At 40.6% G+C, this 27,485-nt stretch overlaps 1 protein-coding gene across 9 annotated transcripts in view; it reads right to left on the reverse strand.

The window, feature by feature from the left end:
- The window catches only part of rab27b (RAB27B, member RAS oncogene family), a 408,143-nt gene that overhangs the window by 135,844 nt on the left and 244,814 nt on the right, over positions 1 to 27,485 (reverse strand). The window contains exon 1 of one of the 9 annotated variants that reach the window (XM_028802557.2): positions 16,202 to 16,223. The exons of 6 other annotated variants lie outside the window; for them this stretch is intronic. Coding sequence is in view for 1 of the 3 variants with exons in the window: in XM_028802553.2 (XP_028658386.1) it covers positions 8,389 to 8,390 (2 nt within the window). In the remaining 2 variants the exon portion in view is untranslated. 2 more of the 9 variants (XM_028802553.2, XM_028802555.2) reach the window with 2 other exon arrangements.

The following is a 27,485-nucleotide window of genomic DNA, read 5'->3' on the forward strand; positions in this document are numbered from 1 at the left end:
AAAATTTAATGAGGTAAAAGGTCCCTTGCCATTTAATATAGACTGTACCTACTAATGTTTATGGACTACTGTTCTCGCGCCCGTTATTGTAACGGGCTTAACGTCTAGTGTTATATAATCACAAAGAGGAAACCATCAGTATTACTGAAAGTCACGGAATGCAAGTGAATAGAAATGAGTTTTTAATCTTGTTTTGAACAGTTCAATTGTAGATGACTCCATTATATGATGAGGTAAGGAGTTCCACAGGTGAGGCACAGCAGCTGCAAAAGCCCTGTCCCCCTTGGTTTTACACTTAGTACGAGGGACAACAAGAGACAATTGACCAGAAGATCTAAGCACTCTAGATGGCTGATGTAAAACACTCAGTTCAGATAAATAGGCAGGAGCAAGCCCATGTAAAGATTTAAAAACTAGCAGCAAGATTTTAAAATCAATTAGAAAACTGACAGGCAACCAGTGTAAAGAAGCTAAAATAGGAGAAACAGAGTCATACTTTCTTGTCCCAACCAGAAAGCGAGTGGCAGCATTTTGGACCAACTGTAACCTGTGTATCAGGGATTTATTAAAACAACAAAACGGATTAACATTTTAAGTCAGAGGGAACATCAAACTTGATGACTACAGTTGCTAAGCTTGTCACCTGAGCATGTCATATTACATCACTAGAAATTGCAAATTAGACAAAGTGCTTAATGACTTTCCAGGACAGTTTTACATTTTCAAAGTATTGCAAGCTTTTTTCTGGTAGCCATTAACGTGATACTGCCTAACAGAGCTAGTTCCTATGTGAAGGCTTTACAATTATGTTTTTTTTTTTGTTTAAATATTTTCCATTCCGTTGTGGTACATAAAACATGCAACATCAAAATTTTGAAATAACAGGATTTGGAAAATGAATAATATATTATAGTAACACTCTTCCCTGCACTCCATTAGGTAAACATGTCTAATGAAGAATTATTGAACCACTATAGTCCTACTGGTCACACGACTAAGAGAATGAATGAATGAAATTGATGAATTAATGAAATATTATCAAATTACTGTAATATTTTGGGATTTTGAGAATTAATAGAGGTGTATAAATTAATACAACTTCCAATATTATGCATTGGATTAAGCAGGCTCAGAGAGCAAGGGAGCGACACTTTCTAGTCCTCTTGCTATCCTGTATTTGAGCAGACAAATTAACAAAATGAATATGTGAATTAATTAAATGTTGTAGTCCCCACACCTCCCTTCATTGGACTAAGGAGACAAGAAAGACGTAATGGCACAATTTTAAGGTCGAAGTAAGACTAAGGGGACTGGAATGAATTCATTCAAACCATGGTGTCTCTCTCTACCCTGGACTTGACTAGGGACCAATGTCACATTAAGCAATTTCTACAGTTCCCGAACTTTTCACCATACCATGTCAAATTACGTGACTGAAATCGCTCGGCATGTCACATTTGGCAACTGAATGATTACCTTCCAACACAACTGTGCTTACCCTTTTTTGTGACAACCAATAATGTGCTACGTGATGGAGCCAGAGCTGTACTAGAAATTAACATGCAAGTCAAGTACAACTGCCATTTCTTTTTGCCATTCTGTCGTGGTACATAAAACACAAAGCGTCAAGCAGACTGGACTCTCTTCTGTTTGGCAAGGTCCGAAACACCTGTGCTCCTTATTCCTTGTAGCTCCATTATATGCATGGCACTTTCAGGTAAGCGCTAACGGGTCATCAGCTCTCACCCGTACAAGTCTGCCTCTACAACTTAAGACAAAACCAAACCCATCTGTTGGGGGGAGTTGCTGGGTATGTCAAAGTTTACAACTGGTGGTCACGGGGATACGCTGTGATTGCCCTCGACTCCCTAAGATTCCGTAAATGAAGTCTGCGGCTGAAAATCTCTGGAGGAGTCATGTAATGTGACATGGCCTTTAGTCTAAACATTACTTCCAAAAAAGGAAAGAAATTAAACAGTATAAAAATCTTCCCAAAAAGAAATGTACATTTTGTTAATCTTGTGAAGCAGTGATTCTTTAAACTTTTTTTTTCTTGTGGCCTAATTTTATCCGTTTTGTGTTGTTGTTGACACAATCAACATGGAGTGTCATTGCCCCTTGGAAAAGTCACCGTCAAAGGTCGCCCCAACCCCTCTGGAGATCGTGGTCCTATGGGATGGTGGGGTATGGCGAGTCCTTCGGAGAATCAGATGCGAGCGATAGCAGAGCAGTGATGTTTGATTAAGCTGCCAGCAACAACCCCTTGCAAGGCATTCTGCAAACCGTTTGCGACCTATTTTCCTCATTTAGTACTACTGTGATTCACGACTTGGCATGACTCAAGTTCGGATATCACACATGGGGGGTATTTTTCGTACATCGCTTAAACCATCCGAGATCAGGTGCCTCATCTTGAATGAGTTAATGCCAGTGAAACTCATCCAGATAAGTCGGTTTTTCAAACGCAGCTGTGTATTAGATTAGTGTAGCTGGATCTAATCATACGAGATGAATGCGCGCGCCCGCGCTGAGTGAAAAGCCCATATATATTGAGTCTAGAAAACATGATCAGCAAGTCTTTGATAGGCTGTAACAAAATGACGAAAGAACGGGCGCATTTTTTTTTTTCACACACGCGGCGCAAGACCTTTTATTCGAAGGACACAAAGAATTTCAAGATTTAATATACACAAGCGGTAACACTGCAAAAGCAGCCCAGACCAGAAAAGACGGCTGACAAAAAGTGGCCGAAAAAATTAAACGCTAAGTAGTGTACATTGTACTTAGTGAATGCAGCGTTTCATTTCCTATGTGTCAGATTAATTATTATTTAATATGTCATAATTCCAGATCAAACGTGAGCACAAGGAGAACATGGGAACAGGTTAAAGTGAAGTACAAGAATATACTTCAAACTGGTAAATATTGGTATATAACTATTTAAAGAATTGTTGACATAAAGAATCATATATAATATAAAAAACATTAATTTTAAAGCTAATAAGGAGGCAGACAAGCAAAAAACAGGTGGAGGTCCACGCGGTCCAGACCTAACCCCTGCAGAAGAGTTGGCTCTCCAGCAAAATGCCCATCGCCCTGTTTCTGAGGGCATTCCAGGGGGAAGCTCCTCCTCAGAACCAGTGGCAGGATGCGGTGGTCACTTCATTTCAGGTAAAGGATGGTCATTGCATATTTGTCCTCCATGTGTGCTATAGGTATGTTCCATATAGCCCTCTTTTTTGTTGGGTCAGTTGCAGGGAATGTCATATCCCTTGAACCTGTGTCTGACCAACGAGATATTAACGAAGGTCAAATATTTGATGAAGACACTGTGTCTGATTATTCATCAGGAGGAGAGGTACACTTTCCAAATAATGTTTGATCAAACTCCACTCTGATCAGTTCCATGTGCCCCAATCACATTTGGAAATCCTGGTAATGAGAATGTTAGGCTGATTGTGGGATTCTTCGTGGAACTGTGGGTGTTTTAGCCTGTGTATTACCTACCTGCAATGGCATGAAACGCCTCTTTTATTGTCTGCACACGCAGGTGTCCAGGAAACACAATGAAAACCTGAAGGAAATGTTTCAGAGCCAAACAGACTTTACGAATTGCCTGGCAAACTGCACTTTTCGATAGCTGTTCCGCATCGCCTACGGTATATAAAAAAGTGCCGCTTGCAAGAAACCTCAAAGCAATGCCTACTGTCTGTGTGGTTGAGAGAGCCCGACTTCGCCGAGTTTGACTTCGAATATACGGAGCTAATAAATCTTTGCGGTACAATATTCCCCCTCGGCTAAAGCGGTATCTTTCGTACAGAATTTCCTCCGGGGGCAATAAAGGATCTTGCCGATCGCGCAAAACCCTCTTTATATGAAATTCTCTTCGTATAATTTGCACACCAATATCAATTGGTCGCTCATTCATGAACGGCGAAGCCCTGACTGGATGACTTCCACGCACCGTCACTGATCACGTGTGTAAACTAATCTTTGTTTACGCAGAACAAACCTGCTCCGAGCAGGTTTGCGGATTTGGATGTGTTGCTATGACAACACTTCCAGCAAGAGTTTCAAAAAACCGACAGATCCAGGATCAGGCCAAATCGTCAACAATTACATCCGGCTAAGCGAGTAATCCACGTACGAAAAATACCCCCATGGTTTAAATAACACTGTTGTGAAACATTAGAAAGTAATTGGAATTTGAGGCACTGTACTTTGAGATTCAGTAATAATCAGCGATACCATGCACAATACATAAATAGCAAGACACTATAATAATATTTAGGACAAAAATATGAACTAAAATCCTATGATAATAAATATTAAATTTTAATACCCATTTTCATTATAATTGATTGATGATGTCAGTATAAGGGGACAATTAAAAATGAATTATCACACTTATGTCAACGTGTATTGCCGCACACTACTTGTAAAACTGCCAGCTGTCAGCAGAAGAGTAGAACTACAAAGTCGCCCGCGAGTCTTAATAGAAGTTAAAGGGTACCAACTCACTGTTTTGAGCAAAAAAAATAAAATATACTTAAATTAAAGACAAGCCATTTATTATTAAACCCACCTTAATCTACGCTTTGGGAAACCGGAGCCAGATTTAGAGAAATTAGGCCTTTTTTTAATTCTGATGTTAACAATAAAATGTATTTATAAATAAAAATCAGAAACCACAGAGAGAGTCTTAAGAAACAAGCCAGTGACCACCAGACGGTAAGTACCATCCTGCTGTGCTGATGTTATCACCCAAATCCATTGCGCTGACGTATGGTATACAGTAAAAATAAACAGCATCATGTTAAAGCTCTTGCAGATAGCAGACGCGTGTATACAGGGTGATGGTCCAAACCACACTTCCTGTCATATTCCAGCTTAGTGGGTTGCGTTCTATTTTAAACAAATGACAAAATTGCACAAAAAACGTAAATGTAATAACTAATATCTTCTGCTGTTCTGGGCAGCCAAAAAAAGATTGTTGTCAAGCAATAATCACCAAAAAAACAGCAGCAGGGCAGTGCTAAACCGAAGAAGGAAGACTGGCATACACCCCTAAAGTAGCGGCACACACCCACATGCCATGCCATCAGGCGACAAAGAATAAAGTGCAGCATGGCATGCATGTTGTACCAAGAGGCAAGTACTGTATATAAACAGGTTAAACTGAGCCACAGGTTCACCACTAAAATACTGGAGTCATGGAGATGTATTACCAAAAGCCGAGCTCCAGTCGCAGTGCACTATACAGTTTTATTCACTTATTAACTCATTTTCTAAATCTGCTTAGTCCTGTACAGAATACGAGCACAGGATTTTGTTCTGTCATTTATTCACTTAGTCATTTTTAATTCCATTCTAAGTATATTTCAGGTTGGTAGGGATCTATAATATTTAATTCACTCCCTCATTAATTTTCCAAATCCTCTTAGTCCAGTGAAGGGTAGCAGGGGAAATATAACATTACATTTATCTAGTCAATCATTTTCTGAATCTGCTAAATCCACTACAAGATAGTAAGAGCCACTATAGGATTTCATCTATTTGTTTTCTAAGTTGCCTCAGTTCAATACAGGATAAGAGAGATTTCTAATGTTACATTCTTTCATTTCATTTACTACTACTCTAGCCCCTTTAGTTCAATACATGGTAGTGGGTGTGCAAGTACATTTAATTCATTCATTTATTTGTTTATTTTCTGATCCACTCCATACAACACAAGGTGGTATGAGCACTATAAAACTTTGCATTTCTGGATGTTGGTTCCGAGTACCCTTAGCCCAACATTAGGTAGCAGGGGACTATAACATTTCATTAAATTTATTCATTTTCCATATTCCCTTAAGGGTATGCCACATTATGTGACTTTACCAGTGATTTTCAGTCATGTCTTTCATTTACATAACCTTAGCTAGTGGCATGCCAAGAGACTCACATCAACTAATCCACAAATTGCTCCGACAAAATCAAATGGGTTTGTCATTGTCTTTAGTGTCAGCTGTGTGGTTAGTATGCATGAGAGCAGACAACCAAATAAATCCAGAAATATGATGCATAGAAGGCAACAACAAGGAATATGGAAAGGGAGTGTTTTGGGCCACAAAAAGAGAAGTCTGCCTGCCTGATGTCTCATGTTTTATGCACCATGACAGAATGGCAAAAAAGAAAAAAGGGCTGAGACTGTGCCTATAGTTGCCGTTCCTGTTAAGCCATTGAACAGCACTTGCTCTGTCAGGCAGCACGTTATTGGCTATCACCAAAAGGGGCGGGCACGGCTATGCTGGAAGGTAGGCATTCAGTCGCCAAATGTGACATGCCCAGAGACAATGCAGTCGACAAGTCTGACATACCCAGTGATTAGAAGTCACGTAATGTAGCTACAGAGTTTGATGTAACTATATTAGTTTGATTTACTCATTTCATTTCATTTAGTCTTAATAGGTCCTTAATTATTTTTTTCAAGTCTTCTTAATCCAATGAAGAACAGTGCGAGGACTATTCACGTAGTTATTTTCTAAACTTGTAAATTCAGATACAGGATGTGGTCCACAGCTCTCAGCAAAGGCCAGTTTTTAAAATAAATAATCACCGCGCTCGCGGCTTAGCGAGGGGGCGTGGTGGTCGTGGCTGTAGCGGGTCTCAGGGCGATCTGCGGTGGGGGCATTTCTCACCTAAGCGCACAGGTGAGAGACTGCCTACATCCGTGATTGTTCCTGGGGCTGCTAATTTGTCGCAGCTGCTATGCCCTCTCAACATATATAGAAGCGCGAGTCGGGGAAGGAGGAGGAAAATAAGATGAATGGAAAGAGAAAGACGGAGGTTGCTGGAAGGACGTAAGGAGAAAGCCGGAGAGAGAGAGAGAGAGAGAGAGAGAGAGAGCGAAGGCGAATGAGCGAGAGCATGCTCAAGTGCAGCTAGACTGTGGGCCCTAGCGAGGTGTTAAGCTAATACCTAGGGCAATTGATTGTAGTCGCTCCCGCTGACCATTTGGAGAAGAGCAGGAGTGACTAATGAGGAAAGTGACTCGCCGTGGAAGACAGCGGGAGTCGGGAGACTTAGGCATGTAGTCTCCAGCGTGGGAATCCTGGCCGTTGGAGAGAAGCTAAGTCCCGGTCTAGGATGACAGTGCGACCGAAAGCTAGGATCGGAAGGCCTCCAGACCTGTGTGATTGAAAGAAGGTCAGCTGCAGAGAAAGCGTCTCGCCTGGTGCAGGGCCCAAACAGAAGAAGCAGGTGAGACGCTAGTGTAAAAGAAGCACCGGGCTTGGGTAATTGTTTTAAAGGACTGATTCAGGCAATGTTTTTTAACCTCATCGTCTTTAAATGGATTATTTATTTAATTAAGTGTAGTGCTTCTAAAAAGTCTTATTTATTTGGACTTTGTTTTGTTGTCGATTGTTTTAAATAAAAGCACTTTGCAGTTTTGTACCATCCCCTTGCTCCATTGTTATTGCCTCACTGTCTAGCTCATCGGTAACATTACTGACGGTGACGGGTTCAAGGGCTCCCGAACAATAGATGGGAGCAAGGAGCCGTACCCGCATCATCACACAGGATAGCAAGAGGGTTATAAAAGGTATCACTCATATTCATTCACTCACTCTCCGAGCCAGCTTTGTCCAATACACACACTATTGAAAGGAGTATAAAGTTTATGTCATTTATACACTCATATTGTTGTGATGTGACATGGTTCATTAATTTCATTTATTTTCTTAGTCCTCTGAGCAGTGGGACCATAATGTCTCAGTAAAGTTATTACCCAAGTGTCCCTGATGGAGTGCAGAGAACTGTGCTACTACACAATATATTATTCACTTTCCAAACATTTTGGCCCTGCAGGGCCAAAAAAATATTCTGAAGATACAGGCCATTAGGCAAGAATCAGTGCTGTGCAAGATGCCAGCAAATTCAAACCTGGGTAGCCTTTAGGATGTGGGACGTAATCCACATGGAAGGAGTAACACTGTTTTAAAACTACTCTTCAAAAATGACCCAGCCAGTTTCCAAACTCAGGATTCTGGAGACCACAGGTAGAAGCACTAACTGCTGCATCACAAAGCTGCCTCTGACGAGAAAGAGTTAATACAATTTAACTGTGTTCAAGACTACTACAATAATGACAATAAATGCAAATGAATAGACTAAATGAGAATTGCCACTGATGGAAGGACTGTAATCCATAAAGAATACAAGTTACCGAGTGCAACTTCATCAACAGACCTTTTCTGCTGTGATGCCTCTGTCAATGATTTCCTTACATTTTAAGATATTAGCAACTTCTCAATTTCAACTTCACTCAGCCAGATAAAAATGACACAACAAGCTAAACAGCCACTTGCCGCTCTGCATGCCCAGGGTCTCCTCCCAACTCACATGGTGCTACTTGGCAGTTCCGAGTTCAGTTGCGCTGTGCCGGTGTCTTGTAATCCAGCAGGATATGCGCGGTGCACATTCCAGCAGGGGTGCTTGATGATGCACGGAGAAGGCCTCCTGTCTGCGCAGCACAGGATCTCGTCTTTTACAGAGTCATGAGTCAAGTCTGTGGTATGCAAATGTCCTGCCCTCTTCCTTCTCCTCGAAGTCCACGCCCTTCACGGTAGGCTCGCTTATCTGTGGCTCTCACACTAAAGGAGGCGTGGTTTGCTTGCTTATTACTTCTACATTGCTGGTCTGCTCAAATGTGCTCAACTTAAACTTTTTACATAAGGACAATCCTTACACGAATGCCAAGTACCTGACAGCCGATTAAAGACAACAAAAACACAAACCCACATACACATACAAAGGAAGATTTGCTTCTTTACTTGTGGCTTCAGCTGGGAATTTCTGAACACGCTTCTGCTCAGTTCAAAGTCAAGCACATCATTTTGATGTCTTTTATTTTGTGGTTCAGCTAAATAAATCAGACACTGCAGGTTAAATATCAAACCACAGGCGCAAACCTGAAATATAAAGATAAATGTGTTGGCTTAAGCTAAAGAAAAAAATCAATTAAAGGGTGAAATTAAAATGCAGTTTGGTAGGAGAAACAACTGGCACAGGGTCCAAAAACATCCCACTCTCTCTTCTAAAAAAAACAAGGATTTTAAACATGCAAAGTAGGGAAAATGCTGTAAGTATGAATATTGTCAAAAATCCAGAAGAGGTAAACATGTGGAGAATGCCTGAAATAAAGGAGAACTGTGTGGGAAAACAGATTCTTCATGCCAAGGACATGCATGGCTCCTTTTACTCCCTGCCACAGTTTTTGATCTCCGCTATAATTAGATTTCTTACAATGGCTCAAGACAGTCAAGAGGTAGATGGTGGTTCTGGGAGAGGATAAAGTAAAAATAATGAGCAATTACAAATATATGGGGGCACCAGTGGCAGCACAACCCATTCCTGGGCCCAACCCAAATGTACCTAACTAAACCTACCCACTAAGACACCAGTACATAATGGAGTAATAGGAAAATGTATACATGATAATATACTGAACTGCATATTTATTAGACTAGAAGTTATTTAAAAATGAAAAACATGGTTCTACCTTAAAATTTAAATCACACTTTTAAGAAAACCCTGAGTAAACTATTTCCATTCCAAATAACTAATAAGCTAGCAAGAGAGGACTTCCATTGGTTTTCATGAAGGTAAAATCTTTGAATTGCAAGGGTTTGCTTTACACTATAGCTCTTCTGATGATGCTGGTTATTAAGTCTGGCCAAAGTGCAGGATCAAAAAAATCATTCATTTCAGAATTATTAATATTAAATGACATCAAATGAATACCCAGTTTTCACAACTTTGGCCTTAATTGCCTCTGCAGTGTTGTCACGATGATGAGCCAGTTTGGTGTATGTAGTGGGTGCTCTCCTGGGTTCCATTATCCAAAGACTGATTTTGGTACGGTGGCACATGCTACTGCTATATGGTGTGAGAAATGGCCTACGTCCATTGGGATGGAAGGACTGGGGACGAGAGCGTGCACAGGGTGTTATTTCCCCCAGATGGTTTGTTGCAGTGCCTCAGATTCCCACAGGACAGCATGGGACATACAGATCTTCAACTCAGCCCTGTTGAGTTCTGTGGGTGCCACCAGGGGGTACTGAAAGGACTGGGAAGTCCAACTTCATGGGGTTTTTGTCTCACCTGGAAGTGCTTTTGTACCATGACTATGGAGCACCGGAATGACTCCCAGGTGGTAGATAAAAGGAGCTGCCTCCCTCACATTGAGGAGAGAGAGAGAGTTGAGAGGAAGGTGGACAACACTTGTGAGGAGGAGGCAGTGATATAGAGAAGAAAGAAAAGAGTTGTGCTGTATTGTGCTGTGGTGGGAAATGCTTGGGGAAAAGTTTCCCACAATAAAACAAACACTCTTTGCCTTTTAAACTTGTGTTTAAGCCAGCTTGTGTTGAGTGTTTAGGGAGTTGGAGCGGCCCCTAGTGTCCACAATGGATATCCTTGAGCCAGGAATCATACACTCTTGGGTATTTTGTAATTGTCTTTCAGTTCTTTGTGTTGCTCACTACTGGACTTACACTTTTGCATCATCTTCACTCTTGTTGCGTGGTATATACACTTACAGAAAAAGGACCAAAAAAAAACCTAATTTTTAAAAAGATACAGTACCCGCATTTTTTTTTTTTTTTTAGTTTCAGCACTGAAAGTAAATGGCAGTTTTCAAGCACCTCACTCTAAGTGGTTTATTAACATGATCAGAACTTCAAGGGGGAAACCTGCTCTAGGACTGTTAAACTGAATATATATTATTATATTGTGCTCAGATCACCAAGGGGGACAGCTCTCACTGCTCTGCTAATGTATACATTAATATACTATCGTATACTATTAATATAATATCCTGTTACTACTAGAAGGGCCTTACTCTGTTAGGACCTTAAGCTTGGCCCTCAACCTGAAAATTGCTCCAGGGGCACCGTACAATGGCTGACTCTGTGTGAAAACACAATTTCCCATTAATAACACATATCAAATCAAATGTAAATCAAAATAAACACGGTGGACACTCAAAGGAAAGGAGTGACCCCAGACCCCCACAGCTCCTGTCGATCATTTGTAGAGTGAGGCAGAGCAGGGAGGCGCGCTGTTGTGCAGCTGAACAGGGAGGCGCGCATGTTTGCAGGTTAGGGGCATAGAAGCAGTTGTGAGATAGGGATTTGGGGGGAGTTATCCGTTATTTGCTTCAGAATAGTTCTGGTACTGAGGTCTGAAAGCTAGTATCTATGCTAAAGTTTCAGTACCAATCCAAAACTAATCTTCAGCAACTGCTGTAGACTAACAAGAATACAGTAACGACAAAGTAAGGTTGTGCGTTATTTGGTCTTACAAGGACACAGGTCACGCAATGATGTATTCACCAAGAGTACAGTGGATTCAGGGTTAGGGTTCACATCTTGTTGTAGATTAAATTGATACATTTGTCATTTTTGCCTATCAATCTACACTTAGTAACATTACTATTAAGGTAAAAACATGTTTTCAGAAAGGTTCGAAAATGTATTAAAAACCAAAACTGAAATCTCTCATTCACAGAAGTATTCAGACCCTTAATGCAGTACTTTATAGAAGCTCCTTTGGAAACATTACAGCTTTGAGTATTCTTGTGTAAATCCCTGAAATATCTGCACATTTGGACAATTAGGGCAATTTATCAGATTCTCTCAAGCTCCGGTCTAATAGACCGGCTGGACAGCGTCTATAAAATGCCATCTTCAGATCTCTGCAAAGATGTTCTTTAAGGTTTAATTCTGGGCTTGGACTAGGCCATTCAAGGGCTGTCACTGTTGTATTGAAAGGTGAATTGTTGCCCCAGACTGAGGCTGCTGGCAACCAGGAGCAGGTTGCTTGCAACCAGGTTGGCTTTACTCATCCTTAACTTAATTCTGACCAGTCTTCCTGTCTTTGTCACAGAGAAGCACCCCCATTGCATGATGCTGCCACCACCATGCTTTACCATAAGGAAGGTTATGAGCAGTGCCTGGGGCTAAGGATCTGCGCTGGTATCCCGAAGGTTGCCGGTTCAAATCCCTGTCACTGCCAAAAGAGATCCTACTCTGCTGGGCCCTTGAGCAAGGCCCTTAACCTGTAATTGCTCCAGGGGGCGCTGTACAATGGCTTACCCTGCGCTCTGACCCCGCGCTCTGACCCCAAGGGGTATGCGAAAAAATTAACAAACACTGTTGTAAGTCGCTCTGGATAAGAGCGTCTGCTAAATGATGTAAAATGTAAATGTTATGCCAGACATAATCCTTGGAGTTCTGCCCAAAGAGGTCTATTTTTTTTTTCTCATCAGGCCAAAGAATCTTTATCCTCATGTGCAAAGAGTCCTTTAAATGCCATTTGGTAAGCCTTTATTCAAGAGAGGTTTCCATCTATGGAGTACTGCCGAGATGGTTCTCCAGGATGTACAAAGCTCTGTTAGATTGACCATTGGGTTAATGTTCATCTCCATGAGCAAGGCCATTCTCACACGATTACTCAGTTTGGTCTGACAACCAACTCTAGGAAGAGTCCGGGTTGATCCAAATTTTGTCCTAGGAACACTTAAAGCTTCAGAAATTGTTTTTTGCTCTAATCTATGCCTCTGCACAATTTGATTGTGGAGATAAACCGAGAATTACTTGGACTTCATGACTTGGTTTTTGTTCCGATATGCAGTCTGAATTGTGGGACCCCATATACACAACTGTGTGCCTTCTACACAATGGTGGACTTCAATCAAGTTCTTGACACATCTCAAGGAGAATTAAAGCAAACAGGATGTACCTGAGCCACAATATGGAGTGCCACAGCAAATATTTATATGAATGAGAGATTTCAGTTTTGGCGGCACGGTGGCGCAGTGGGTAGCGCTGCTGCCTCGCAGTTGGGAGACCTGGGGACCCGGGTTCGCTTCCCGGGTCCTCCCTGTGTGGAGTTTGCATGTTCTCCCCGTGTCTGCGTGGGTTTCCTCCGGGCGCTCCGGTTTCCTCCCACAGTCCAAAGACATGCAGGTTAGGTGGATTGGCGATTCTAAATTGGCCCTAGTGTGTGCTTGGTGTGTGGGTGTGTTTGTGTGTGTCCTGCGGTGGGTTGGCACCCTGCCCAGGATTGGTTCCCTGCCTTGTGCCCTGTGTTGGCTGGGATTGGCTCCAGCAGACCCCCGTGACCCTGTGTTCGGATTCAGCGGGTTGGATAATGGATGGATGGATTTCAGTTTTTCGATTTTTAATAAAATTTGCAAATCTTTCTGAAGACATATTTTATCTTTGCTACTATGAGTTACTGAGTGTAGATTGATGTGCAAAAACATCAGATTAGTCCTTTTAGAATTAAATCTCCAACACAATAAAGTGTGCAGAAAGTAATACTTTTTGAATCCACTGTAGTTGCCTAGTTTGGATGAAAGACACGTAAAATGATCAATTAAAAACAACTTTCCATACCACTCCTTTGCAACAGATCACTGTGTTTTATATTAAAATTTACCAAACTAATATGGTTATTAGAAAAAACACATTCCAATACAATGTTAAGGTTATTTATTCTACAGATGACACTTTTCTTTCAGTTTCCTTTCTCTGGGGAAAAAAAAAGCTTAGTTGCTGGCAGGCCTTCTCAGATCAGGGCTGTTGACCCCCTGACCCCCCCATAGTGCCACCCCTGGGGAGCACTCTCCAGTCTTGTTAGTAACAGAATGGATAAATGACAAACATGATCACGCCAGCTTTGCACTGATAAGCATTTGCCAATAAAGTATAAGAATCTGTTACTTGCACACAGGCCTTCTTTCATTCACACATTTGTTCTCCAAAATATGGTTATTCCATATTTGGTTCATGGGAAGTTGAAGTGTATGTTAGAAGCAGTGGCCACCAAACTGGATATCACACTAGTCCAATACATGGCACATTAATCAATGAACTACATGTGCTGCACCTTGGTGGAGACCATCAAAGGAACTGCACAAAAAAGCAGAATTACAGTAAACATCATCGGCGGCCACCATGAATCTGAAAGTAAGCATGACGTCTGTGATAATTCTCTTGTGTTTTATAAATATGCTTAGTCAAATTAAGCTTTATTTATAGGTATCGGTTAACAAATCGCATGTTCACACTCTACTCTGCTTGGCAGTGTGACCGAGTCCTGGTAAGGACACAGCTTCAGGTCTTCTTGCCTTACACCCAGAGCTGCTAAAATTGTAACAGGGATTTTTACTTCTGTAAGATAAGTATTGTGTTAAGTTACTCATTAATTGAAAAAGTAATCAGACTATTTCACACACTTTACATTAAACACGTTACCCTACTGCTCTCGAGATTGTGTTGCTGAGTTTAGCATTGTATGTTTAGCTCACAAATATAAATTTAGTGATTTCTCAAACACTGAGACAGATTATTTCAGCCAGTAGAAAGAATAATGTGATTGCTCGAATGGAATACATTTCCTCTAGAAAAGAATTTTGTGGGCACTTCTACACATGCCTGCTTAAAGAATGTGCAAAGCAAATACACGCGCAGGCTGACAGAGTGCAACAGACATGCGCAGACTGCGACATCCTTAACAGTAACCCAACTGAGGGTCGATATGGCCACATAGTCAGGTTATTAGAGGCGAAATCTACCTCTGTTAACTCAGTTTCTTAGGGGACAATAACCCAATTTCTCTAACTGGAATAAGGCCATTTTAGAAACCAAGCTACTGTAAATAACCTTGTTATTGAGGCGATTTATTCGGTTTTGTTTAAATTAGCCTCCGTCTGTGAAGTTTTTTTTCCACTGCAGCAATGATTATGCTTCCCATTATTGTCTGCTGCAACTCATTCAACATCTAAGATTGAATCCCCAGTCCTGCTTTCAAGATGAAGCCTGAACTCAGTTATAATACACCATACTGTGTATAATATGAGCCTACATGAATATAACTCCATTTTGAAGCAATGGCAAAATAAATGTTTAGTTTTATACATAATGTATATCCTTATCTCTGTGAATTGATCCTATATTAAATCATTTCTTTTTTGAGATACAAAAAGTATACAAAGTAAAGAGTGAGTAAGAAAGGAAGTGTTACTCCTGAAACACCATGAAAATGAGAAAAAAATTAGAACACTCTAGACGAGAACAGGCCATTCAGCCCAACAAAGCTCACCAGTCCTATCCACTTAATTCTTCCAAAATAACATCAAGTTGAGTTTTTAAAGTCCCTAAAGTCCTTCTTTTGGGGGGGGGGGGGGGGGTTTGATGCATGCCAAAATTAAGATTTACAATGCAGGAATGTGCATTCGCTTGCAGTATGGACAAGCTCATTCGGCGATCTACCACACTACTTGGTAGCTTATTCCAAGTGTCTATGGTTCTCTGTGTAATGAAAAACGTCCTTGTATGAAATTTACCCTTAACAAATTTCCAGCTGTGTCCTTGTTTAACTCATTTTAAAGTAACTTTACTTTTCCCTTCGTAATTTTAAACACTTCAATCATGTCTCCTTTTAATCTTCTTTTGCTTATTTAAACTGTATAGGCTCAGCTCTTTTAATCTTTCCTCATAATTCAACCCCTTTAGCCCTGGAATGAACCTAGTCGTTCTTCTCTGGACCTTTTCTAGCGCTGCTATGTCCTTTTTGCAGCCTGGAGCCCAAAACTGCACACAGTACTCCAGATGAGGCCTCACCAGTGCATTATAAAGGTTGAGCAGAACCTCCTTGGACTTGTACTCCACACATCAGGGCGGTATGTAACCTGACATTCTGTTAGCCTTCTTAATGACTTTTAAACACTATCTGGCAGTTTACAGTGTCCACTACGACTGCTAAATCCTTCTCATAAGGTGCACTTTTGATTGTCAGTCTTCCTATTGTGCATTCAAACATAACAGTTTTACTTGTTACATGTAATTCTTTACATTTACTTACATTAATTTTCATCTGCCACAAACCTGCCCAAGCCTGAACATCAGCCAATTCTGATATGGTTCCTTCTACCACAACCCTCTGCTTCCTGCATCTGAGCCATTTTTGCACCCATCTACAAATAACAACACCCTGAACTCCCACTTCTTTCTTGCATTCCTATATGAAAATAAAGGCACCATCTGAACAACTTTCTCCTAAGCAAGAACATTCAGAAAAATATTCTTTTCAAATAAACACAAAAAAATATGAGTTTTAAAATGCAACCTTATATATCTTATTTACCTACCTCAAGCACTTCTTCACAAGCAAACAGAGGAGTGTTTTCTAGCAGAGCCCTTAATTTTCAATAGCAGCTGAAGAAGATCGGCTACATGGGCGGGGCCTAAGGGAGGGACTCATAATGGGATCAGCAGCAAGCGGACATATTTAAGCAGCTGATAAGGAGCAAGCCAACTAAACTGTTGTGCAGCTATGTCTAAAACCGTGTTACATTGTGACCCCTGTGGCTGACACTCCCGCAGATTATTCTAGTTTAGGGACATGTTTTTAAATTACTCAGAAATGGATCTTACTGGCTGCACTGATTGCAAATTGACCTCCCAATTAATAAGAAGATGAACATCAGAACAAATAAGGAAAGAAAGGAATGGCTCTTGACTCTTAAAAGAAACAGATTAGTATCACAGAGGAGACGAATGCAGAGTAGATGCAATATCCATGGCACTTACCGCAAACACTCAAAAGCATTCTTCACAATATGGTCACCATATATCAAAGCCTTGCAGAAGAGCAATTAAGATAAATGTTTAGCTGATTAGCCAACAGATGCCTCCAGAACAAACTAGGCTAAAGAGGAACAACAGCCGTCAGATCCCTCATTGAGTGCTTCTGCTCATTTCCATCAAATGGTTATTTCTAATATTAAAGGTGAAAACTTGCCTGTTTATATTGTTTAAATTTAAATGTCTGCCACTCATTCAGGTAAATGGTGTGGTTTAAGGTGATAGCTGAAAAGGCAAGGGTGGAAGTTTGGAAAAACAGGACTAGAAAAAAAGGTGGAAGTACTGAAAAATAAAGGTAGAAGAAAAGGCCAAACATTTTCAAGCTACACTGATAGATAGATTGAAAAAAATATTCAATTAAAGAGTGTTAAAAATGCAGGTATAACAGACAGTAACTTTGAATAATGTTAACGTTTACCCCCCCGAGTGGAACTGTAGAGTCGCATAGTGTGGGGGAGGAACGATCTCCTCTGTCAGTGGAGCAGGACAGTGACAGCAATCTGTCACTGAAGCTGCTCCTCTGTCTGGAGATGATACTGTTTAGTGGATGCAGTGGATTCTCCATAATTGACAGGAGCCTGCTCAGTGCCCGTCGCTCTGCCACGGATGTCTAACTGTCCAGCTCCATGCCTACAATAGAGCCTGCCTTCCTCACCAGTTTGTCCAGGTGTGAGGCATCCTTCTTCTTTATGCTGCCTCCCCAGCACACCACCGCATAGAAGAGGGCGCTCACCACAACCGTTTGATAGAACATCTGCAGCATCTTATTGCAGATGTTGAAGGACGCCAACCTTCTAAGGAAGTATAGTCGGCTCTGTCCTCTCTTGCACAGAGCATCAGTATTGGCAGTCCAGTCTAATTTATCATCCAGCTGCACTCCCAGGTATTTATAGGTTTGCACCCTCTGCACACAGTCACCTCTGATGATCACGGGGTCCAGGAGGGGCCTGGGCCTCCTAAAATCCACCACCAGCTCCTTGGTTTTGCTGGTGTTCAGTTGTACAGTAGGTGATAATGCACTGCTTGATACTATGAATATTTAGAATAGCATTAGGACATGAAAATGCTAACCAAGGTGCAACGGTGCATTCAGGAGTGACTAGTGTTTCTTTAGATCTATGTTTTGTTTTGTTACAAAGAGCCTTCCATACGACACATTGGGACTGCGCTAGGCAGCTCTTAAAATGTCATTGAAGGGTCCTAATTGGCCTGTTAGTTAGCATGCATACAATTCAGTCAGTCATTGTCCAACCCGCTATATCCTAACACAGGGTCACGGGGGTCTGCTGAAGCCAATCCCAGGGCGCAAGGCAGGAACAAATCCCTGGGCAGGGTGCCAGCCCATCACAGGGCACACACACACACACACCAAGCACACACCAGAGACAATTCAGGATCACCAATGCACCTAACCTGCATGTCTTTGGACTCTGGGAGGAAACCCACGCAGACACGGGGAGAACATGCAAACTCCACACAGGGAGGACCCGGGAAGCGAACCTAGGTCCCCTTACTGCGAGGCAGCAGCGCTACCCACTGCGCCACTGTGCCTTCTGCATACAATTCAGGTTGATAGTAAAGGCAAACCAGGATCTGAATGAGCTGTAACAGGAGTGAGTGCTCTAGTTGACAGTCATAGGGAGGAGATGGAAGAAAGAGCCTAGGTAGTGCCAGTGAGTAGCTGAGCCTACTTTGGATTACAAAGGACTTCATGGAGATTGTCATGTGTCTTTTGTTTTAAACTACTGTATTATAGGATTCAGTTCATATTAAGTGCTAGATCACTAGCAAAGGCAGTTCCATGAGAAAAGGCATTTTTGTGAAAAGGTCAGAACTGACAGATTAACTGCTAATTACCAAAACCAAAATGAGTCAGAAACTGAAGTCAAAAATACAAGCAAAAGTCAAAAAACAGAATGGACTTTTAAGAATGAAAAAATTCATTCAAAAAGAACAGTAAAGGGTTTTAAATCCGTAAACTCGGATAAGGAAGTGATCACAAGGATGCCCTTTTAAATTTTTCACGTTGTTAGCCGAAGTTCACAATCTCTGAGGGCACGGTCTTGACGATGTGAGAGCTACGCTTGCGACTGGAAGAGAAAATAGTGGCAATTGTGGACTTTGGCAGAAATGGCTCAAAATATTTTACAGAAAACTAAAATAAGCACTAAATTAAAAACATTGTCAGGCACAAGAAATCCTCAACTTGAGTGGAAGATAAGCAAAAGATAAGGTAAAATGCACAAAAAAAAATTATATAAATATACTCAATCATAACACTGAAGTTTTGTTGCTTAAGAAAACAAAAATGGGAACTGCAGTTGCAGTCAAGAAGAAACAAGACGGATGTAGACTATTGCATAATGCGTATGTTCATGTTTTGTTTTTATGAAAATAACTCACCATTTAACCCACAAACAGAACAGCCTTCCTCACTGCATGTTACTACTTATTAGATGATCTCCTCTTTACCACTGTGGTCCTGCAGAAACCAGTAAAGAACACAGGCCAAACTTTGAGATAAGACAAGAGCAGCTGTTTTCCTTAATGTTCTCAATATTGCCATTTACAAATTTTATAAATCTAATATTTTAAATAACTCCAGAAAATAAAAAGAGCCAAAGAGTGAAAATTAAACAAAATGCATAACAAAAACAAAAATTGTTGAATTCCTTTTAAAAATTATTATGTTATGAACCCTTTGGAGATGATGCGTGCAAGCAAACTTTCATGAAGGGTTTCAGCGTTAGAGGTGTGAATGCAATTTGTTTTATCAGCCTCCAAAAAGGAGCATTGAGTGATACAGTTCAAGATGTTAGTCGGTCAATATATTCTTTAACCAAGACCAGCACACTTTTAGTCAAAAATCCACACTAGTCTAAACTGATTGCTTCTTTTACTACAAGAGCTTTTACAAAACCCAAGTCTACCTGTCAAACGTCATATCAAAGTAATTATCACACTGAAACTAAAATTTGCTGTGTGTTTTCTTTATGTTGAATGCTTTAGTGCGAGGGTATTGTGGGTGGTTTTTTTTTGTGTCAAAGATCCAAACTTTAGAAAGCAAGTTAATAATCATTTGTAGCAGTGATGTGATAATGTTACTCACTCAACAACATGGTGGCACCTTGGAGCTGGAAGGAGAGGGAAGACAGGGAAAAATACAAAAGAAGGATGAAGATCTATTAGTTGAATTCTTTAGATGTATTATTATATTGTGTAAAAAGTTAAGGAATTTTTCACAGTCTGCCGTGGAAGAGGTGATCGGGCCAGATGCAAGTTAAAGTAGTTTATTAACTGCAGAGAACAAACCCCTGGGGTTACCATGGCCTCTCTCTACTATTCTACCATGGTGTGCATTCTTGGCTGCAGTTAGTGCATCTCTGTAAGCCATCTGATGGTTGGAGAAAGCCTGGTTGTGCACAGTGAGAGAAACTTTACATGACACGTTCTGCAAGTGTCAGCCAGCTGCTTTCATAGATCGTGATGCTGAATTATACCTTATACAGTGGAACCTCGGTTCACGACCATAATTCGTTCCAAAACTCTGGTTGTAACCCGATTTGGTTGTGAACCGAAGTAATTTCCCCCATAGGATTGTATGTAAATACAATTAATCCATTCCAGACCATACAAACTGTATGTAAATATATATATTTTTTTAAGTTTTTAAGCACAAATATAGTTAATTAAACCACGGAATGCACAGTGTAATAGTAAACTAAATGTAATAACATTGAATAACACTGAGAAAACCTTGAACAACAGAGAAAACTAACACTGCAATAGTTCGCGCTACCAACCACTGGCTAAAAACACTTTTTTTTTTAATGAGTTTTAAGCACAGGGAATAAAATGAACATTTGAAAAAATCCGTAATTTAATAAACCACCAAGAAAAGTAACATTGCAACAATGCACGCTACGAACCGATCGCTGTAAACAGAAGTGAAAACAAAATCAAGCCCACTGCATTCTTTAACTGCCTTCTCTACCTTATGAGTCCAGCCCTCTCTCTCGCTCGCCTGTGTGTGTGCGTCTCTCTCGTGTGTGTGTGTGTGCGTCTGTCTCTCCCTCGTGCTGCCTGTGTGTGTGCATCTGTCTGTCTCTCTCTCTCTCGCTGCCTGTGTGTGTGTCTCGCGCTCTCTCTCTTGCTCGCTGCACAGGAAATGCACAGGGAGAGACTGAACATGTACAAACCGAAAGGGAAACTGGCTTGTTCGTATACTGAGTGTGTGGTCGTGAACAGATGCAAAAGTTTGGTGAACTTTTTGGTCGTAAACCGATTTGTACGTGTTCCAAGACGTTCGTGAACCGAGGTTCCACTGTACCACAGTCTCGAGAAACTGCCAGGGAAGGAAACTGACCCACCGCTTCCAGCTCCAGGGCTCCAAAAGAACAACCGCCTGGAAGGAGGAATCACTTATAACAGAGACGACTTGACAGGAGTACTGCTATACCAGCGGCAGAGACCAAGTTAATACAAAGCCACCCTTTTACATGGCGATTGCTTTTTTTGTTGTTTTGTTTACACCATTGAGCATCATTTTTATTTAAAAAACTGCAAGTAAACGGGGCAGGCCGTGTTGGCACACCAAAATATTCTACAGTTGTCGACCTTCTCTCACCCTGGACGAGCTCACTTTATTATAGGTTTGTAGTTTTCTTGGAAAATAATAAGAAAAACTCTTAGTGAACAAGTAAAGCATGGTTTTTATTATGCAATCTTTGGTTTCTAGCTCTCTTGACAAAAACTTCTAGTTTTGTTCTATTAAGAAAATTTGCCTGATCAATCAACCCCTTCTTAACTTATGGTTACTGTTCCAAGTGATGTGCTTTAACCACTACCACCTAAGATTTCATAAGAAATATAATTAACAGTAATGTGCTCTTTTTGAGGACCTTTGCATGATTCTTGTGGCAATTTAATCTTTCTATTTTATATACATAACCTGTGGAATATTTCCTAAAATTCAAAGTCATGTGAAACTCAGTGTTGACCTGGCTCCTGAACATCTACCATTGCCATGGACGTGTGCTGAAGAGTAAAGATGTATCCCTTTGTCAAACTGAGAGCTACGACCTAAAGTTGTTTTTTTTATATTTTGATATATAAAGAATGTAAGTGTATAAAGTAACTAACTCACAGACGTGCTGATTATTGGTTATTCTTCATCTCAGAATAAACCCTACTAAGAATGAAATGGAATAAATGGGTGCAGAAATCAGAATTAACTTCTGTTCTGGATGAAAGTGTTGACTGGCGATTTATGCATCTTGCAAATGCCTTTTAGTTACTGATTAGTACTTGCACAGCCGATGTGGTCACAGATATTTTTACTTTTCTACTACTATTACTATTTCTTCTCTTTAATGTATACATTTCTGACCTACAGTAAATAACTGCAAGACAATTTGCGTATGATGTTGGTCCTGCAATTATAACAAGACACTGACTTTGGAAGAACTGAAACCATAATAACAAAAGATCTCTCCACTCTTGGATGCTACTTCCAGAAATGGATACTCCGGTCTAACTTGAGGAAAACAGAAGTGTGCTTTTTCTATTTGAACAACAGAATGGCTCACATAGAGCCGAATGTGTTTTTCAATAGCACTCTCCTTCCCTATACCTCATTTCCAAAATACCTTGGAGGGACTCTCAACCAAAACCCTGTTATTTAAGTAAAATCTCATGAATGCTGCATCAAAAATTAAAATTTGCAATATAATCCTGCATATATTATGTTGTGTAACCTGGGCAGCAACTGGTACAGCACTACGATGCTCAGTCCCTGGCCTGGCTTTCTCTGCTGCAGAGTATTATGATCCAGTTTAGATTAATAGTTCAAATTTTCAATTTCTTGACAGCCAGTTTCACCATACTCTGTGCCTTATTACTAGAACAATTCATCCCACAGCAGCTCACAGGCTTCCAGAGCTCAGTCACATCCCACCCCCCATATCCACACAGAGGCTGTGCTTTACTCTGCAATTATAAGAAAATCCTGGAAAATGCCACACTCCCTGCCCACAGTGATATCCCTTTGCTGACTGACAGACTTAAATCAAGAAGACCTCCAATCCAAACTGGAAGAACCTTGAAACAAACAAGCTTAGTAGAAAGAATCCTGGGTAGCACATATCACCTCAGATTGGGTTCAAGTGACATTTTAATTATTATTATCTTTTTGTTCATTTTTGATTCTTTTATCTTGATCTCGTTGCTCATTTACTTTACGGTCTGCTCCCTGTGTCTTGTAGGCGTATCACCATCTAGGGCTGCCCTCGGCCAATTAAAGGCTATGGAAACTCCAGAGTTCATTGTGGTCCATTGAATGCACTTGGTGGGTGAAGAGTTTTTTCTGTACTTTTTCATATTTCGATAATTACTGATATTCTGACTTTTGTGATCTTTTGCTGTTTTTTGACTTTGCCTCTTGGATTATGTGCTGGGAATGTGACTGCTATTTGGATTACCTTTGCTCTTTTGCCTTTTGTGCTCTCTGGAGCTTTTTTTTTCCCTCAGAGCATTCTTTGAAATAATTAACCTTTTTATTTTTTAAAGATTCAGCGTTTGCCCTCTCGTTACTAGCCGGAGTTTGTTTGTTTTCCCCCTCTAGTGGGCATTTTTGAGATTTTTTGTGACTATTGTGCTTCAGAACTCTCTAGTTCACAACACTCAGATCTTTATAACATGATGCTGCCAGTCAAGCCTTACCCAGTTTATACTCTTTCCAGGAATATCTGGACACAGCTCAATTGTTACCACACTGGCACAGGCTGCTGTACAGATTGTTTGCCCAGCATGGCATTAGCGATTACAGCCAGAAAGAACTCCAGTGCCACAGTGACAATGGCAGCAATTCATTGGATTAGAGGACTTGACGTAAAATGTAATGTCTTGTCTTGTTTGTGTTTTAATTTTAAATCTTAATTTTAATTTTAAATTTAATTCTAATTTAATTTTAATTTTTTATTTGCACTTTATGTTGTTACACTGTGGACCCTGAGCTTCGCAATTTTGTCTATCTGTATACTTGTATATGGTTGAGATGACAGTAAAGTTCGCTTTGACTTTTTGACTTTAAAGGATGTGATTTTTTCCTTTGTGGTCTGACTTCATTCTCATTCCATACCACATAAAAAATAAATCACACATGTGTATAGCTTGGGATTTTTGGTCTCTCAGGATGGTCTCAGGTCTCAGAGAGATTTTGAATGGCTTTCCAAGAACAAACTTTACACAATGAATTCTTTTTATAAGCAAATACTTCAAATAGTTGAGGAAAACACAGATAACTTGATAAGCACTCATTATGCACATCAGTTACTTTAAAAAATAATAGCAATGTTCAATACGCCTTGAAACTGGAAACGTATGCATTCCATCTGTTTTGTCATCGCTTCATTTTTATGTATGACAGCTTGGTATTTACACAAATTTCACAGAGCTGCCCATATGGTGGCATCGTGAAACAGGTTTGTCCAAGTTCCACCTGGAGTAAATGATGGGTGGAGATGTCCAAGTTGGAAATTGCAACAAAATTCTCCTGTCATTACATAGTTATGCACTAAGGGGATTGTTTAAAATCAACTTTGAGGAGGTCAAACTTTTTATTTAAACATTTTGGTAACAGCTTTTAAAGTAAAGAGTATCTCAAAGTCTCAAAGTACTGTATGAAAGTATTATAGCAGAGATTAACATATCTTTTTTTCACCTTTTTGGAGTTGTGAGGCAGCATAGCTAATCATTGTGCAACCATGCTGCTCTTTATTATTATTTAAGGTAAGATTGTTAAAGACAGCGGTAAGACCAGCAATGGCGCATGGAGCTGAGACATGGGCAGTAAAAGAGAGCAGGCTTGGAGGCTTGGCAGGAATGAGAATGTTGAGATGGATGTTACAAAAAAGGACAGAAGAAGAAATGACAACAAAAGTGGGACAGATATCTAAGAAAAGTACAGGAAAGTAGCTTGAAGTGGTATGGACATGGCTTATAATAGAGTACCACGTCAAGAGGTCTGGAGGTGCATGAGAGAGAGAGGAGAACCAGAGACATATGTGAGGATTGTTTGGGATATGTATGAGGGAGTGAGGACTCAGGTTTAAAGCAACATAGGAGAAAAAGACAAGATCCCAGTTAGAGTAGGTCTGCACCAGGGATCTTCTTAAGGTCCTTACCTCATTGATCTGTTCATTGAGCTGTTGAGGTATGGGCTAATATACTAATCCACCTGGAGCAGGCTTTAGGCTGATGACATTGTGTTGTGTAGCACCAGAAAAGAGGAAGTGGAGAGGAAGTTGGAATAACTGAGATGAGCTTTGGAAGATGGAGGATTGAAGATACATAGGAAGAAGCAGAATATATGAGGCTTAATGGCGATAAGGATTCAGAAGTTTGCCTGCAGGGACAACCATTGCAAAGAGTGGATAAATTTAAACATACAGGATCTGTTGTAGGCCAAGATGGAGAACTAGATGCAGAGATAACCCATAGAGTGCAGTGTGGATGGAACAACTGGAAGAATGTATCAGGAGTATTGTGTGATGGAAGAATTAAGGTGAAGATTAAAGGTAAGGTTTTCAAAAAGTTATAAGACTAGCAATGATGTATGGAACTGAGATATGGGCAGTAAAGGGAGTGCAGGAGAAGAAGTTGGATATGGCAAAATTGACAATGTTGAGATAGATGTATGTTGTTATAAAGAAAAGGAAAGAGTAAGAAATGAGATAATCAGAGAGATATCTAAGAAGGGACAGGAAAGTAGGATGAAGTGGTATGGACATTTGATAAGAGGAGACAATGAATATGTGGGCAAAACAGGAATGGGAATGGAAGTACAGTGGAAGCGAAAGTGAAGGTGGATGGATAAAGTAAAAGAAGATCTGAAGGAAAAGGGTCTGAGGAGGAGGTGCAGGACCGAGCTGTATGGAGAAGGTTGATCAAGTACATTGACTTCACACAAAAGTGGGAAAAAACTAACGAGGAAGAGGAAAAAGAAGACTATTACTTTTGTATTTCATACCTAGAAACATGTAAAGTCACTGGTTTAGCACAATGCTGAGACATATTCCTCTTGTTTCCTTTGTAAATCCATTAATTGATTGATGGCTCTTTGTAGGTTGTAGGTTCATTTTCTCTCTTGTGTCAAAGCTACTGAGAAGGACAATGGCTTCCCGTGGCCAGTTATTAGAATAAGCAGATCAAAAAATGTGTGCAAAACTGTCCTTCACTCTCTGATTAGTATTTGAATCAGTTGCTTTACTGATACAATTAATCACATGGATAGCAGCAGAACAGCAGTAGCACATCAGCTCTACTTAGCATTGACATTTATCCCCTGTGGCGGATGGCTGGGGGTTATGCCCAGCCGGGACACCTGGAAGGACCGGGAGAGGGACCATATCTCCCCTGGGCCACGAGAGGGCAGCCACCCTGGTCTGTTTGGGGGGCCACCACAAGGATGGCAGCACGTCCGGGTGTGGAAGTGCAGCCGGAAGATTGTTACAGAGCACCTGGAGCACATCCGGGTTGTTATAAAAGAGGAGCCAGAGTCGGGAGGAAGGAGACAGAGCTTGTGAGGAGGGGAGTAGAGGCGAGAGAAGGAGAAGAAGAAGAGAGACTACTGGGGTTTGTGCACTACATTGTGGGTGCAGGTGTGTTCAGAGAAATAAACGTGTGTGTTTCTGGACATTTGGTGTCTGTCTGTCTGTGCCAGGGGGCTGTCTTACCACACCCCATTACAATAACATCTTTGCAGAACTTAGTCCACAACCAGTGCCAATCGACATATTTTCTTATGATACTGTATAACTATGAAAGTTCTTACATGTAGAAAAAATACTTATTTTAAATCGGCCATTTGCTGAACAAAAACAGAACTTAATCTATACAAAGCAAATCACCTTTATGAAACATTATTTTCCAATATCTTTTCTATTCATGTACAATCCCTGACATAATGTGGAGAAACCCCAGTAGGAATTTAACTACCCAAAACTTAAATTATACAGCAAGCAGCACTAAATGTACTGGATGCGATATACGGTGGAGATTATTGATAACACAATAAATATATTTCCATATATGTCCATAAACTTGTAAATATGGAAAGCACCAAGTACATTTCAACTCCAGTGGTCACCAGATTGAGAACGCGTGAGGACAGTGGAGCAGGTGGGGTCGCACTTAGCTAATACTTCTCAGCACCTGCAGGTTTCTAGTGAGCCACACACACACACACGACACACTAAACACGTGTGCCATCAGTCTTAACTAATCACACTTTACCCAGCTCACCACAGCATAGCCGTTATTCTTGATTTTTTTCTTTTTTTTGTTGTTGTCCAACTGAGATATGTTTTAATTTTACATTTTCTACCCTGACATTTACAGAGCTGCTGCCTACAGAGACAGAAAGCGAGGGTTTTCAGTTGCTTGCTAATGACTTTTAAATAAAGCAAAGCATAGTGCAGAGTGCCTCAGAGGCTTTCTGAGAAAGCTCAGAATTAACTCCATATTTAATTTCTTTCGGTCAGCTGCAAAGTGTTAAAAAAAATTTTTTAAAAATTGCTATTTCAGCATTGTGTGCCAAATAAAACAATTTAACTGAAATGGCGCATGTTAAGGAAAAAATAAGTTACAGCCATTAAGCACACACTTCTTTTTGCTATTCTTGCTCAATGAGCTCATAATTAACAACATAAACTTTGGTACAAACAGCCATTTCAGTTATCGGCCCTTAGGATCTGGAAACACAGCCACAGCCTGAAAAACCAGCAGATC

This window comes from Erpetoichthys calabaricus, chromosome 5, assembly GCF_900747795.2.
Source record: "Erpetoichthys calabaricus chromosome 5, fErpCal1.3, whole genome shotgun sequence".
Taxonomy (NCBI): Eukaryota; Metazoa; Chordata; class Cladistia; order Polypteriformes; family Polypteridae; genus Erpetoichthys; species Erpetoichthys calabaricus.